The 15608-nt window shown below is 35.4% G+C and overlaps 1 protein-coding gene and 1 pseudogene across 2 annotated transcripts; both read right to left on the bottom strand.

Moving 5' to 3' along the window:
- Positions 1-2629: 2629 nt before the first annotated feature.
- Positions 2630-6188, bottom strand: LOC143636420 (senescence-associated protein AAF, chloroplastic-like). Its single transcript, XM_077104017.1, has 12 exons — positions 5917-6188; positions 5680-5823; positions 4842-4915; positions 4559-4635; positions 4404-4475; positions 4263-4331; positions 4131-4177; positions 3941-4058; positions 3702-3770; positions 3505-3608; positions 3023-3098; positions 2630-2931 (listed from the first exon to the last, which is right to left on the bottom strand). Exons 1-12 carry the CDS (start codon positions 6177-6179, stop codon positions 2755-2757), a joined length of 1290 nt encoding a protein of 429 aa, XP_076960132.1. The 5' UTR covers positions 6180-6188; the 3' UTR covers positions 2630-2754.
- A 2135-nt stretch (positions 6189-8323) lies between these two features.
- On the bottom strand, positions 8324-14183 carry LOC143636422 (dnaJ protein P58IPK homolog A-like; annotated as a pseudogene). The gene is made up of 9 exons (XR_013154242.1): positions 13435-14183; positions 13184-13280; positions 12816-12899; positions 11910-12111; positions 11574-11828; positions 11277-11489; positions 11117-11196; positions 8596-8816; positions 8324-8518 (listed from the first exon to the last, which is right to left on the bottom strand). The product of XR_013154242.1 is annotated as a dnaJ protein P58IPK homolog A-like (transcript).
- Between the last annotated feature and the right edge of the window lie 1425 nt (positions 14184-15608).

Genomic DNA, 15608 nt, shown 5'->3' with positions numbered 1-15608 from the left:
GTCTATGGAAAACGATAGAACCTATTGTTGATATGCAATCTCGTACCAAGCAATAATGGAAGTTGTAATCTTGCAAGTGGCAAGTTGCAAAATTGAGAAGGAAGTGTGGGAGGTGTTGAGAAAAGGCACCTTGCAACGGATGGGTGCAAACGATCTCTGATGATAGAATTTCAGATGATGCAAATGAAGGAGGAGGATGAGATGATAGATAGCTCCACTGCAAATATTAGTGGCTATATCACCAAGGCAATCGAGTTAGGAAAGACGTTGGATCAACCGCTCCTAGCATGTAAACATCTAGACACCGTACTTGATCAATTATGGCTTAAGAAAGGAAGCCATAACTAAATCTCTGACTTAGATTAATAACAATGGATGAGATCATCGGGAAGTTAAGAGACAAAAGAAGAAATGATTTGGCTTAAGAAAGGAAGCCTTGTACAGAGTCAAGACAGATTGTTCACGCATGATAACAATTATGACCGTGAAAGGTACTTTGGAAACCACGGAAAAGAAAGGTTCAAGTCATCACGAGACAATTGGCGTAGGGAAAAATTCAAACAAGACAATTGGCGTATAGATGAATCTCTCTTACACAGTAACTTTACACAATAAGGAGGAGGAGAATGCTTCACAGGGTATAAGAATATAAGCAATAATTATAGCAAATGGAAGAAGTACAAGAAGCCCTTAAGCAAAGTAAAATGCTATCATTGCTAGGATTGTGTGTGGACATTATGTCACACCCCAATCTACGGCGAAAATGTCGGGGCGCGAACTGATTGCCACAGCTCTCAAGGTACTATCATGCAAAATTTAAAAGTGACAATATCTATTTAATTCGATTAAATTATTCAAATAATTCAAGTACAAAGTACAAAATCCATAATCATGCAACAATACAACTTATATCACAAATGATCTTGATTAATTAGTTTTAACTTAAATTCTTCACTAAGTTTTCACCAACCTGCATTAAATTTATACGATAACTTGCATATGCGTATAAAATAGAATTTTGTCAACAACACATGTTGAGTGAGTAAAACACCAGTTAAAGACACAACAATAATAATATATAATAAATAAAGAAAGATGCAAACTGTTCCTCTGAGAATAAACAGTTAAGCCATATCACATAAACAATCAATCAAACCATAAAGAAAGAAACCGTAAAAAAAGGGCTCAACCAATCCATAAAAATGGACATCGGTTGCCGAATTAAGCAAACAACGTTCAAATAAAGCAAGTAAGCAAATAGCAAGTTAAGCATAAACTGATATACACACAAGGATTAACAGTTGCGGTTTTGAAAACTAGATAATAGATAAATATATAAGATACGCACATGTCCCCAAAAAGGTTTAAAATAAGTAAAATAGGGGAGTGATTACTCACCTTAGCGATTAAGCAAGGGATAATGATTAAATTAGAAACCGGTAAGTCAAGCTCTTCGGGATGTACCGACAAGAATCCTAATTACAATAATTGAGGAAATAAATATGAATGGAATAACGAAGCAAAACTAAATAGAGGTTTGGGATTTGATGATCGAGTATACTCTTACGAAAGTTTAATATTACTTAGATTTATTATTAATTTGATCGAAGTTTATCGTAATAATAAGATTTAATTACATAAAATACTTAAAAATATATAAATAAATATTTATAAAACTTCATAATTTATAAAAAGATATTTGCTTTCTTTTAAATCAAAAATGCATTTAATATAGCTACACACATATATATATATATATTGATTAATAAAGATTTCTTTTAGATTTGTATTTTAAGTATATATAACAAATAATAAATAATAAGATTTATATAAATAAAATCTTTTATAAAATGTGTAATTTAAATATCTTAACTACAAATTTATATTATGTATTTTAAATTAAAACCTTATTATTAAAATCTTTATCATAAAACCTTTAATCTTGGACAAGAACAGAGCCGGCGATGAGTGGATTAAGAACGAGGTCTTGCAGGTTATGAACACATAATTAATCTTGGGGTTTGCTTAGCGATGGTCAGAGGATTAGGCATGCCAGTTTAATTGGAATATAATGTTCGATATGATGTATATCAAAAACGGGTTATAAGCGACTATGATATTAAGCAATACAAATAATGCATGATCTTGCTTCTAAATTCGTGTTGTTGGTCAAGCCGATTTGGTATGATTAACACCACTAATGATTCAATTTCCAAATAAACTACAAGAATTAAAGTGCAAGTTAACACATACGGGTCACGGATGCACATATGGGACAGGTTAACGGGTCTGGTAATTGGGTTTGGATTATTAATATAATAATATAATCAGGTTTTGCAATTTGGTCCCTCTATTATGAGGATGGAAACAATAATGGGTTTAAGTAAAGATTAGGGTGTAAATTGTAAAATCTTGAAAGTTGTTTTATATAATATAGATAAATAGTTAAACAATAATATTAATTTAACTAATTATCTCAATATTTTATTTATAAATCCCGAATATAAAAGCGATTCAGGTTATGACTAATAAATATTAATTTGAAAATTCGAGTGGCTACACATTATGCCTTTGACTATCCTAAAAGAGACCAAAGAGTTGACGAATCAAATCTCATGCAAGAAGATGAGGAACCAACTAGTGTATAATGTATGAAACTAGAATCTGTATATCATACAGAAAGTCAGATACAAATTACTCTGCTTACAAAGATATCTATCTACATTTATATTAATTTTCTAAAAGTTTTAACAATTAGTCTTCAGTTTCATCGCCATCATCGCGAATTTTGTAGTCCGCATCCCGCAATGGAATTTGATTCATCATAAATCTGTAATCATCCCCTTCTTCTATCTCCCATTGTCTCTTCAGTTCTGAGATGGTTTTGGATGCTGCAGCTGCAATGGTTGGGTTGCTATCTTCTGCCAGTCTCTACAACCAATAACCTTTTTGTGTTAGTTAAATGTCCAAAATACCCTTTTGAGACGTCAATTTGCCGCGTCTCGTTAAGATCAATAGTTACCTGTAAGGCTCCCATGCCGGCATTTCCAAGGGTCCACATCGAAGGTGCAACGGATAAAGCATTAGCCAATGCTTTTCTGAGATATAGAGAAATAAACATAGAGCATTCGAAAGAGTTTGAAACGAACTCATCACAGGGTTTAAATAAGCTTCAATGGCGAAGGGACATGGGGTAGAATAAAGCAGTTGCTAGATACAATGCCGTCTGTATGTGGTTTACTCGATTTACCTTGTTACCCTGACCTTTAACTCTTATTAAACGAGCAGAGTCACTTGTGAGTTGCTTGTGATCGGCTCGCTAAAAGCTCGAATCAAGCCCAAGCTTAATTGAGCTCGACCGCTCAAGCCTAAGCTTAAATAATATATACTATCTTACATACACAATTATGATATAAACACATATAAAAACAATTATATGTGTACACAAATAATACAATTAAATCGTTAACAAATAATAGACGAGCCGATAATCGAGAGGTCTACCTTGTTTTGACATCTGGAGAGCTTGAACACTCTGCCAATAATGATACACTACCTTTACCATCCATTGCATCAAGATCCATCAGTGTTGCAACCAACAATTCAAGCTGTAAAAATGTAACGAAATGAGAGACGAATTAGCATTACACTGTTAATCCTAAAAGTTTCAAATTTTGAACTTCTATTCTTTTTTTTTTTACTTCTTCAGGATCATTGTAGTCAATTCCATCAGCCTCTGAGAGTGCAGATGCCATATCTTGATAAGCTTCCTGGATATCCTCCAAATAGTTTAAATCAGTTTTAAACAAAAAAGGGGTCTTTATTGTTAAAGACTCAAGCTGACTAAATGCTTCAATTATTAAATATCAAATAATCAGTTTCAAAACTCGTATCCAAACACCCTTTAAGACGTTTTAAAAATTGAATGGTTTATACAGACCTGAATAGCAGTTATGCGATCGGTTGACACCTCCCCAGGAAAAAAATCGAGAACTTTTCCATTCTTTTCAAGTGTTATTTGGGCTCCCATGTCATCAGAAGATAAAGCTCCATTTTTCCTATACATAAATATATATCAGAAAGAAAATAACAAAACGCCTATGAAACAAAGAAGATTGTCTTTGACTTACAGTTTATACATTTTGCTAATCATCATGTCGTGTACATCTTTCATAAACTGCAAAGGTTTTAAAATTAAGACAAAAATAAAAGTACGCGCTTTTTATTAAAATATTAAATATGCAGTGTCACACCAAAATTACCTCTAAAGCCATGAGTGCATCTTCCATTGCACGTTGCTTGGCCATATAGTCAGCACGCCTGAGATCCGCCTGATGAACCAAAATAATATTTATTTCCTAAACGACCAAATACAAAAAAGGTGAAAATATGCAAACAAACACCTCTAAAGCTCCATCACTCCAATGTCGATCAGCAACGCTTTTCAATTTAGAGTGAGCTTTGTTTTTTAAAATCTGTTAAAAAGGAAATTTAATCAGAACTGGGATTAATGTTTTCAGAATAAAGAATAAACAAATAACTATAACTTGTTACATACGAGAGCAATGTGATGAAGATGCTCCGCTCGTTTCTTCACATCATTGTCAATTTTTTCAGTGTCCTCCCTTGCCCGAGCTACCAAGCAAGAAGATTGTTAGAAAAAAATAGTAGGTCAAAATCTTTATTATTAAACTTTTTATTAGTTTAATAAGTTCATCAAGATTAAAGAATAAAAGCAGCTGACAGAAGAAAGAGCTTAGAGATCAACTTATACACACCCTGATGAATATCAGTTTATATTTATTTTGCAATGGATGTTAATGACTTGTAAAGAATACTACCATCAAGTTTTAAAAATCCTGAACCCAAAATAGCAACATCTTGGCGTGCCCGAGCATCCAATCTCCTAATGCCACTAACAACACGAGAAATCATCATCAGTCTTCTAAAAATTACTGACTTATTATGTAATTATTTAATTTAAGAATTCTAAATATCGATATGTTCCATAGTTATCAAATGCGTTAAGCGCACTCAAGGCACATACGTCTCTCCGAGGGCTTAGGCGCTAGGCGCAATAAAAGCGTGGGTCTCCACAAAAAAAGTGCACTTTCAATAAAAAAAATTGTAATGTAAAACCTCACTTTTTTCAAATACCAAAATATTTCAAAACCATAATCCTCAACATAAAGTACCAAAATTATCTGAAAACCAAAATAAACAAATTGTTCACACATGAAAACACAATTTTCATGAAAGTAATAAATTAAATATTTAATCAAAAGCCAAAAGATCTTCATCAATCTTCAAACCCGTTATCAGCTTCAATTTCATGGTATTCTAGAAAGTTGATAATGGAGTTAATTTTGTTAAACTCCTTCATTTTAAATAAATTGTTGAACTAGGTTAAGTGATCAATCAAAAACAAATCAAGTTAAAAAAAATCAAATAAAAAAAGCAATTACCGACTAATTCCCCAAATTAGCGCCTACTTTTAGTAAGTCGCTTCTACCAAAACAAACGCCTAGGTGCAAAAAGTGTCGCTATTAATAACTACGATATGTTCACTAAGCGATTAACAACAATATAATCTTTGACCGAGAGTAACCCTTGCCCTTTAAGCAAAGTTTTTTAATTTGATCAGTTTGAGATAAAACTGAACCCGGTTGGCATACTTACCGAGAAAGCAAGACAATGTCGTTTTTAGCCCTCTCGTTGACATATCTAGCATCATTGTAAGCAAATTTACAAGCTTCAGCTAATGCCTGGTTTCTGTCACTAATTCTCTCGGGATGAACATGTTGCCCGTTTCTGCCTTGAGTTCTGCTAAACGTAATAATAACTATTCTAGGTTATCTTTCATGTGTATGTACGGGTGGATATATATGTAAATATATTTTATTGCATCATTCATACCTGAAATGATCTGAGCAATCTTCATTCTGGGTCACAAGTTCTTCTGTTTCTGCAGTTTGTGTGTCTCTAGACCGACATACGAATGGAGAAGCCGGTGACAGAAATGAAGTACTAAAATGTTCACATGTAGTCAATTTCTCCTTGTTAGAAAACTTTAATCTGAACACCGGATGAGTGAATTTGTGTAGCACCAGTCCTTGATTATTACTATTTAACCTTGGATTTTTAACCGATGAGTAAATAATCCCATGAACTTTAGCCATTAATTAATACTAGTACTTAATAATTTGATCACTTGAAGTCTGCTTGATGATTCTGCTAACCCTAGGGCAAATGGCAAACAATCACACGTTTTGGGATTCAATAATCTCAATCCATTGCAATAAGTGAAATCAAATGAGAAGAAGGATGAAGATACTTACAGTTTACTTCCGTAACATAAATAAAAGATAAGAGGAGAAGAAATTCAAATTGGAATGATAAATAGTAGGTTTAAGTGCACGGTACCTAATCTGTTCAGAAAAGAGATTGTAGAGAGAGAGAGAGAGAGAGAGAGAGAGAGAATGAACAGAGGCCACAATCGAATCTTGTGACCCCCAACACTATCAAATACGTATACGGATATCTGATTCATTTTCTCTACAACGGACACGTGTCCTAACCTCACTGGCCAACGACTTTCATTTGGAAAATGAATACCAATATTTTCATTTATGACTCGGAACGAGGATCGAAAGTTGAAACAGATTGAAAAATTTCTTCCCTGTCGGGTCAGGATAGGTTTTTGGTGGGAACCAATTTTGGGTTGGAACAGGTTTGTGTCGGAACGTGCTTCGGGTTAGCACGGATTTCAGGTTTGGCTGACACCTGTTTCGAGTCAAAACCCGTTCCGAATTGCAACCAGACCCAACCCGAAACACGTTAGGACCAAATATCATCATGACTCGAAACCGTGCCAAGGCAAAACTCGTTCCGACCCCAACCCATTACGAACTGAAATCCGACCCGAGCCGAAACTGGCGCTAACATGACACGATATAAATATATACTAATTAGTTTTGGTATACATTAATTAAGGTAATCTGTTATTTAATTTTCTTATCTATACTATATATAAAGGATGAGTGAAGGGCCTCTTAAATTTTAAGAGGTCTAAATTATTATGCAACTTGTACAACTTTGAATGCATATAATTTTAAATTTTTTAGGGCATTTTGGTATTTACACAATATTCACCAACCGTTGTTTCATTTTCATTTTATACTTACAATTATTACCCTTCTATAGTTACAATAATTTTCCTTAAACTTTAGATAGTTTTTGTAATATTTAAGAATAGTTACACATTCAACCCCTCATCTTTATCTAAAAAATTGACAAATTGATTTATTTGTTTGTTTTTGTCTATATCTTTAAATATAATATGTCTTTTTAAAAACCGAACCTGCCATTACGACGTGTTTATTTTTGTCGACGTTTTGATATAAAAAATTTCCAAAACGAATGCTTAGATTATAATGTACAAGTCAATAAAGCATTAAAGTACAACTTCTCTATGCAACTATATAAATACATTTTCATTCTCATTCTATATTTACAATAATTACCCTTAAACTTTAGATAACTTTTGTAATATTAAATAATTGTTACTCATTTAACCTCTCATCTTTACAGAATATGACAAATTTATTATTTTTTGTTTCCCTTTATATCTTTAAATACATTATGTTTTCAAGAAACCGAACCTACAATTACGAAGTGTTTATTTTTGTCGACATTGGATATAAAAAAATTTAAAACCCGATGTGTAGATTATAATGTATAAGTTAATAATAAAACATTTTTGTACAACCTTATATACATGTATCAACCGAACCAATTAAACAATTAACGTAATAAACTTTTGTAAAGTATTACACAATTAACAAAACTACATACGTATAAGTATTGTATAATATATCACCAGATGATTAATAAACAAACATAAACAAGTATCGCATTCACTACAAGAAAACGGGGCAATTGCGACGACCTTTCCGGTCGCAAAACGGTTGCAACTGCCCTATTGCGACCGTTTTGCAACCAAAAATGCTGTCGGAAAAACACACGTCGCAATTGCCCTATTGCGACCGTTTGCTATAGCAATCGCAAATTTTGAAACCACTCCGGCCGTCGCAAATCTTGCAACTACTACTGCGGTCGCAAAGCTTGCTACCACTGCTGCGGTCGCAAGTCTTGCTACCACTGCTGCACTGCAGCCGTCGCAAATCTTGCTACCACTGCTCGGTAGCAAGTCTTGCAACCGCAAATCTTCAAATCTTGCTACCGTCTTTTTGATCTCGAGGCAACCAAAAATAATTGTTCAAAATATATATAAATATAGACACAAACACACAGACACAAATCAAACTATAAATCTGTATCAAAGAAATTCAATATAAACAAAAAGTTATTCGAGTTCTATAAACAAACAAAAAAATGTTACTCTAGCTAATCAAAAATCAGAAACCATAACTACCAAACTTTCGAATGTTAGCCAATTACATACTTCAATGTCTTCACCATGATCATATCGTGCACGCTTGTCATGGTCTCCAAGGATCTGCAATCAACAGTAATTGGGTCAACGGTCAACCCAATAAAAGTCACCAGTTTGACTCAAAAGGGTAAAGAAAGAACCTCATATGCAGCAGCTATTTCTCTGAATTTATTTTCTGCTTCTTCTCTATTATCCACATTTTTATCCGGGTGCCATTGCAAAGCTAGCTTTTTATAAGCTCGTTTTATCTCTCAGATATCGTTGAAGTCTTCGACACACCTAAAATCTTATACCAATATTTCCGTTGACTTATTTTCAAAGCTTTCTCCGCCTTCATAAATGACTCCCGAATGCTCATATCCTTTAAAAAATATCATTTCTATAATTACACACACACATATATGTAAGGCTCCGTTACCGGTAGCCCTACATTTGGTGTTGGATTTACTCATAAACGCAGTCTAAATATCAGAGTTAATTAAAACATTCGCGGAGTATTAAAACTTCAACCATAATATAATACATAACCTTCAAATATTGTCTTATAAAACATTCATAGTCATTTAAAACAAAACATAGTCTTTAAAACATCACAACATTTCTTCGAGATGCCAGTCTCATCGATTCCATGCCATGTGTCTTCAATCACGCGAGCTGCCTCAACCTATTTGCCTGCGTGCATACTAAAAGTCAGCTACGCTGAGTGAGTTCTAGTTAATCACATAACTTACTTTACATACACATATACGTGCCCGAAGGTACGCATTACATACTTAACCTGTCCATCAATCTTTCATACACATATATAACTATCCTTACGTTATAAAGAGCATTCGTCCTACATACCTCGGATATTATTAGTGTCCGGTACCCTTCATCCTAGGATATTATTATGGTCCGGTCACCCTCCATCCTCGGATATTATTAGGGTCAGGTACCCTTTCTTCCATCCCTCCTTAACATACTTTCTATATACATAATCGTAACTTTGGCACATACATACATCATTCATTCTTCATATTACAACAAACATATAACATCAACCATTTCCTGGCAGTACATGCAATTCCAAAGATCGTTCATGTACCGGCAAGAAATCATTCATACATTTCACATAATACATATATGGCATACACTTATCACTTAGGATAAGTGTATTAACTAATCACATCGAGTATGCACACAGCCCCGAAAACATAACAAGGAATGGGGCTAGAAACTCACCTGAAGTCGGTTACGTTCACCATTAATGGTAATTCCTTTTTTGAGTTGTGCACGGCTAACTGTATAATATTTACATGTATTAATTAACTATTCTATCTCATATCGTATTTCTATCTTTTTTATAACCCACAACGAATAGGGGTCCGAGGGTAGTGCCCCTGGCAGCGGGGTCTAGGGGCGGCAGCCCCTAGCAGGGTCCAAGGGGCAGAGCCCCTGGCTGGGGTCGAGCTGCCATGTCAGCTTGGAAAAATTTTATTTCCATTAACTGTCGTAACACATTTTCCATTAGGATTTTAAATTATTATTTAATTCGCTAACTCAAAAGTTGCTTAATTGTAATTAATTCATTCTTTTTCTAAGTCCAGGGACTGTTCTGTCATTCTTTCAAAGTTCTAATTCGTTATTCAGTCCTTAACGAATGGGAGTTCATAGCGAATTAACTATTATAACGAATCAAGCATTATAGCGAACTGGTCCTTATGACGAATTGAACCCTTTCACGAACTGGTCCATATAGCGAATTGGACCTTAACGAATCAGTCCCAAGCGAACCAGCCCAAGTAACGAATTGGTCCATCTAATTCGTCATCTTCTCTAACGAACTTGTTATAACAAATCAAGGGTAATTCGTTACCCCTTTCCCTTAACAAATTAGATACGAACTACAGCTAGTTCGTTATGCTTTCCTCAGCGAATCGTCTTAACGAATCACTTTTGATTCGTTAATCCCCCCTAGCGAACTAGGGTTAGGTCAGGGAATGTCAGAACATTCCCTGACATACCCTTAACCTCGTATTACTTTTCCGGCGCCGCCTTTCCGGCGCCGTCATTGCCGAAAAGCCGCCGGAAAAACGCAAACTCACCGGAAAAACGAGTTTTAACTCGTTTTTCACCGTTTTTCGCCCCGTTCGATCCATATCTGAGCTAGGGTGATCCATAAGCTCATCATAGGTTCGGTTTATACCCGATTCCACCCAGATCTCGTGATTTAAACGGTTTAACGGTGTCGGCTCATCTTTTCGCAACTATATCTAACGGGTTAAGCTCATACAATATTAAACTATCTTACCTCGGGTCGGTGCTCGGTTTGCTTCTTGATTTCGGCTAGGGATAAGGAAGAACTAGAGAGAAATCTTAAGTGTGTGTTTTTGGGTGGTGTATGGAATATGTGTGAATGTGGATTAAGTGATGATTAATGGTATTTATATTTAGGGGTCATGGGCTTAAGCCCATGGTCTTTCCTTCTTCTTTCATACCCCAAGTCCATAACCCATATCCATTTACCCAACACTAGCCCAACTAATATTCTATTTATCTAAACCGATAACGACCCACTATAAAATAGACGAAGTTTATTTTATTAATATAACCGAAAGTAGGATGTTAAAATATACAACTAACATCAATAATATAACCGAGTTTAAACTTTAAACAAACCCGAGGAGATTTTTTGCAGCTGATTTGATATCTGCAACGGCTCCTTCCCAATCTTCAATCAATAATTTGGCCTCACCCCTCTGAGAATAATGGATTCAACTAAGTTACAAAAACATTCAAACTTTTTAATATTATGATTATGTGTGTGACATTAACAAACCTGAACCAAAGCTTCGGTATGTTCTTCATCGACAGTGAGAACTTCTGTGCAAGCATTTATAGCATCTTTTCCTCTACCAAGCTTAACCAAAAGCTTACATAACCCGAGATGAAGATACATATTATGTGCCATGTGATTGGGGTCTAAAGCAAGGGCATACTTGTAATCTTCCACAGCAACACGCAGTTTCCCCTTCTTTGCATTATCTTCCGCCTGCAACAAAAGTCAAAGTTTGACTTCTAGACAAAAAGTCAAAGACTAGGAGACATACAAAATTCAATCAGTAGTTGGATTTACAAGTTTTGTCTTTTTGAGTAAATTCTTCAATGCAAAATATGCTTTCTTCAATTCACTGTGTTCTGGATCGAGGCGGAGCCCTTTCTGGTAATGCCTAGTAGCAACATCATGATCAGCTAAATAATAATAAGCACGACCACGAAGCAGCAATGCATCTAAATTATCCTCATCTTCTTTAAGTATGATTCCAGCTTCTGAGATCGCCTTTGCATAATTCTTAGCAGCTATTAATAACCTCACTTTTAGTATCTTAGCCTGCAATTTAAACATAACATACAACATATAAATAGTTAGAAACATACAAAATATAAATAGTTAGAATGTGACATATAGTACCTGTGAGCATGCAGGAGAAAAAACAAGAACCACATTATCTATATAATCCAAAGCTTTTATATAATCGCCCGAATCAAAGAGGTTGCTGGCTGTATCTAAACCACTTTGTGCTTGATGCAATTGAGAAAGCTCCTTTTCAACAACCGAGTTTCCCGGTTTCAATTCAAGAAACTTTTTGTAACTACTCTCAGCTTCCTCATATCTACATTATCCAAAAACCGCCTGAATCATATAAGTTTCTAATCAGGAACTATATGAACTACTACTCCATACACCATGATTTGATCTCAAAACCACTCTGAATGCACGCCCATGCTGCCTCGTTTGTTGTCCATAGAAGCAGCTGCAGACCACATGATCTTTGACCGATGGCTTTCATCCTTCTATGATTCAGTCCCGATCATGATCATTTAAGGATCAAACCCGCTCTCAACTGCCTTCATTGCTCCACCTTAATCCGAATTCCGGCTCAATTTCCACTATGCTTCGACAGTTTGTTAGTGAACTACCAGGACCCTTTAGTCAAAAAATAAAACAGTAAGATAAACTATTACCGTTAGTTTGTCTATAGGTGGCAACCACATATCAGTCAAAATGTCAAAAATAGTATGGTTGTGTCCCTTCATAGGTGGCAACCACATATCAGTTGCGATCCAAACTAGGAGCACGAAACGCTTGGAGTGATGTGAGTTGCAATCTTAGCTTAGAAGTGCCTATAGTAACTTTTGCCATCGGTTGCTAAATATCTTCCATCAACTAAAAATGCAATTTCATTAATATGACTTTAGCTGATATTCCATCTAGCAATAGGGTTACTCTATTTCACAAGATATTATATATTAATTAAATTGTTTACGGTTGTGAAATTATGTAATTGTATTATTCTTAAAAAAAGTTGGTTAGTACCTTACTAGAACGTGCATGTGCAACAGAGAATTGAGTTTGATTCTCGATTACAGGGAATGTGAAATCATCATAACCATCTTTGCTCTACATATTGAGAACATGCAACGCATTCATTTAATTGTTTGTGTTTAATCGTTTATTCGATTAAAGTTAAACGAACGAACACGGGCATGCTCCGTTCGTGTTCGTTTGCAGCCCTAAATATATGTGAATGAAACTCACTTCACATAATAGAACTGTAAGTCTACTTATCAAGTGATGGAAAAAAACATTACAATTTACATAGTCAAAATAGAATGCTGCAACAATATCAAGAAAATGAAGAATTCCTAAAGGAGATTCAAATTGTATTTTTCATGAAATCTGACCTGTTGTTAAGAGCTCCATCTTTGTTATAATGATGATGAGCACCAACAGGCTTCTTTCTAACATCTTCCAAAAATAAACTCAAAGATCCAGATTATGCTACACACAATAAACACTACATGGTAAACGAAGAGACCAATATTAAATCCCATTCAATAAACTAAATTAGCCTTGGCTTCTCTATTACATCCCTAAATCTGCGTATTTAAACCTTATAATCATAAAATAACAGGATCGGATAATAAGAGGTGACCTTCCATTGACGAGCTTTTTCAAGCTCAATATCTCTACAACTTCAGGATCCACAACCTCAAGTGGAGCACTCAACTGCTTCGGCCACTGCGATTTCAAAATCCTCCACCGTTAAAAGCCGACTCACACACAAAATTAATGAACGAGCACTAAAATAACCTAAAAGATGAATTTAAATTTACAACCAATTCACAAGCAATTATAAAATCATCTTTAGATAGGGCATGTGCATTAATACTTATATCTCAACTACAAATAACCAGCGCTACTAAAAATTTAACCAATATATACCTAAAGTGTACATGCCTTAGCCTAATTGTAGCAACAGAACACTTAGTGCCTAAAATCAATATTCATTCATGTCAATTCTGAATCTAGCAAAACCTAATTAACCGATGAATTTAGCAAAGCCTAATTAACCGAGGAGTGATGAGAAAACGAACCAGACGAATTAACCGATGGAGAAGATGTTTTACGGCAGCGGAGATCGTCAGAGAGATGGTTTACGGCATGGTTTATGGCAACGGAGATCGTCGGAGCGATGCTTTACGGCAGTGGATATCGTCGGAGGCGATGAAGCCGTGGCTATGAACGTCGGAGCGATGAATAGTGATAAGTGATTTTGGTTATGGGGTTTATTAAAGGTGGATTAAGTAATATTATTTTAAAGGTGTAATGAAGGTTTGAGAAAGTTACCACAGTGGTCTGTGGCTCTGTGCCCGTCAAGTTGTCCCTAAACCTGTCCTTACATGTAACATATATAGGTTCATATGTAACCAAATTTATTCAGTAATGCATTTTGTAAACGAGCCAAGTAATGCATTTTGTAAACGAGCCAAGTAATGCATTTTGTAAATGAGCCGGGTATGCTCGAGTTCGAGCTCGGACTTAATCGAGCTAGCTCGATCTCGGCTCGTTTTCTTTATCGAGCTGAAAAATTGAGCGAAATAATATATGTATAATTTTTATTTATTTATTTCTTGGTATGATATTATTATATATAGTTATTAAACTTTAGGTTTTAATTTAAACGAGCAGAGCTAACGAGTCAAGCCAAGACCGAGCCGAGATGACCCTGGCTCGAGCTCGGATCGTTTAGAAATCGAGCCGAGTTGAGCCGAGCTCATTTAGAATCGAGCTTTTTCGAGCCGAGCTTTTTTCAAGTTATTTTCAAGCGAGCTGCGAGCCACAAGCTTTTTGAAAAGCCTTACATGTTTTTCTTTATCGAGGTAACCCAATGATAAAAGACGACTTGAAGACAACGTTTGGTAACATAAGCCCAATATCTCTTATTTTGGGGAAAACTCGTCGTCCGAGTGCCCACTGCGATAAAACCCGGTTGAAACTGAATTTGAACTTGAGTCCTGGGTTTTGACTTCTGAATTCATCTTAAATGTAGATTGGTTGAGGGGCAAGCAAAATAATAATAATAATAATAATAATAATAATAATAATATTGCTTTCCAGCTTTTAAAGCTTTTGTTTGGGCTTCGATCAATCACAAGATCTTGGACTGGAAAACTTATAATCTAAATGCCATTCTTCACATTACATAGAAAAATCACCATGAATTTGTGCATTCCAATTACAGTTTTGTCCCTGTTTATTATCATCATGTGGAGTGACATAAAACATATAAGAGAAACCCACTCCTATTTTCTAATTAGCATACAAACAATGCTGTTAGGTTCTATATATATAATACATGAGATGGGTGGGTCTTTATGCACAACACAATGGAAATCATCTTTAACATTGAAATAAGGTAATGAATTTCATTGCGTGGTATACTATTGGTTGCAAAAGCTTCGACCGCTTAGCCGCCTAGGTTGCAAAAGTTCCGACTGCTTAGCTACCGGTTGCAAAAACCTCCGACCACTTAGCCACCGAAAAAACGGTTGCAAAAGCTCCGACCGCCTAGCCACCGGTTGCAAAAACTCTGACCGCTTAAAATAAATGGTTGCAAAACCTCCGACCACTTAGCCACCGAAAAAACGGTTGCAAAATCCCCGACCGCCTAGCTATCGGTTGCAAAAACTCCGACCGCTTAAAATAAATGGTTGCAAAACCTACGACCACTTAGCCAACGAAAAAACGGTTGCAAAATCTCCGACCGCCTAGCCACCGGTTGCAAAAACTCCGACCGCTTAGCTACCTTTTCAAGTAATTATGTTT

Source organism: Bidens hawaiensis, unplaced genomic scaffold, assembly GCF_021521415.1.
Source record: "Bidens hawaiensis isolate Kalapana, Puna unplaced genomic scaffold, B.hawaiensis_p1.1 tig00007933_1, whole genome shotgun sequence".
Lineage (NCBI taxonomy): Eukaryota > Viridiplantae > Streptophyta > Magnoliopsida > Asterales > Asteraceae > Bidens > Bidens hawaiensis.
The sequence above is the reverse complement of the archived record's forward strand: the minus strand, read 5'-3'. Positions and strand labels throughout refer to the sequence as shown.

Coding starts and splice junctions, on each gene's coding strand:
- LOC143636420 (XM_077104017.1), bottom strand. CDS start 6,179: ATGGCTAAAGTTCATGGGATTATTTACTCATCGGTTAAAAATCCAAGG. Junction 4,476..4,558: donor ATCTTCATCACATTGCTCTC/GTATGTAACAAG, acceptor CCTTTTTAACAG/ATTTTAAAAAACAAAGCTCA. Junction 3,609..3,701: donor ACTACAATGATCCTGAAGAA/GTAAAAAAAAAA, acceptor ACATTTTTACAG/CTTGAATTGTTGGTTGCAAC.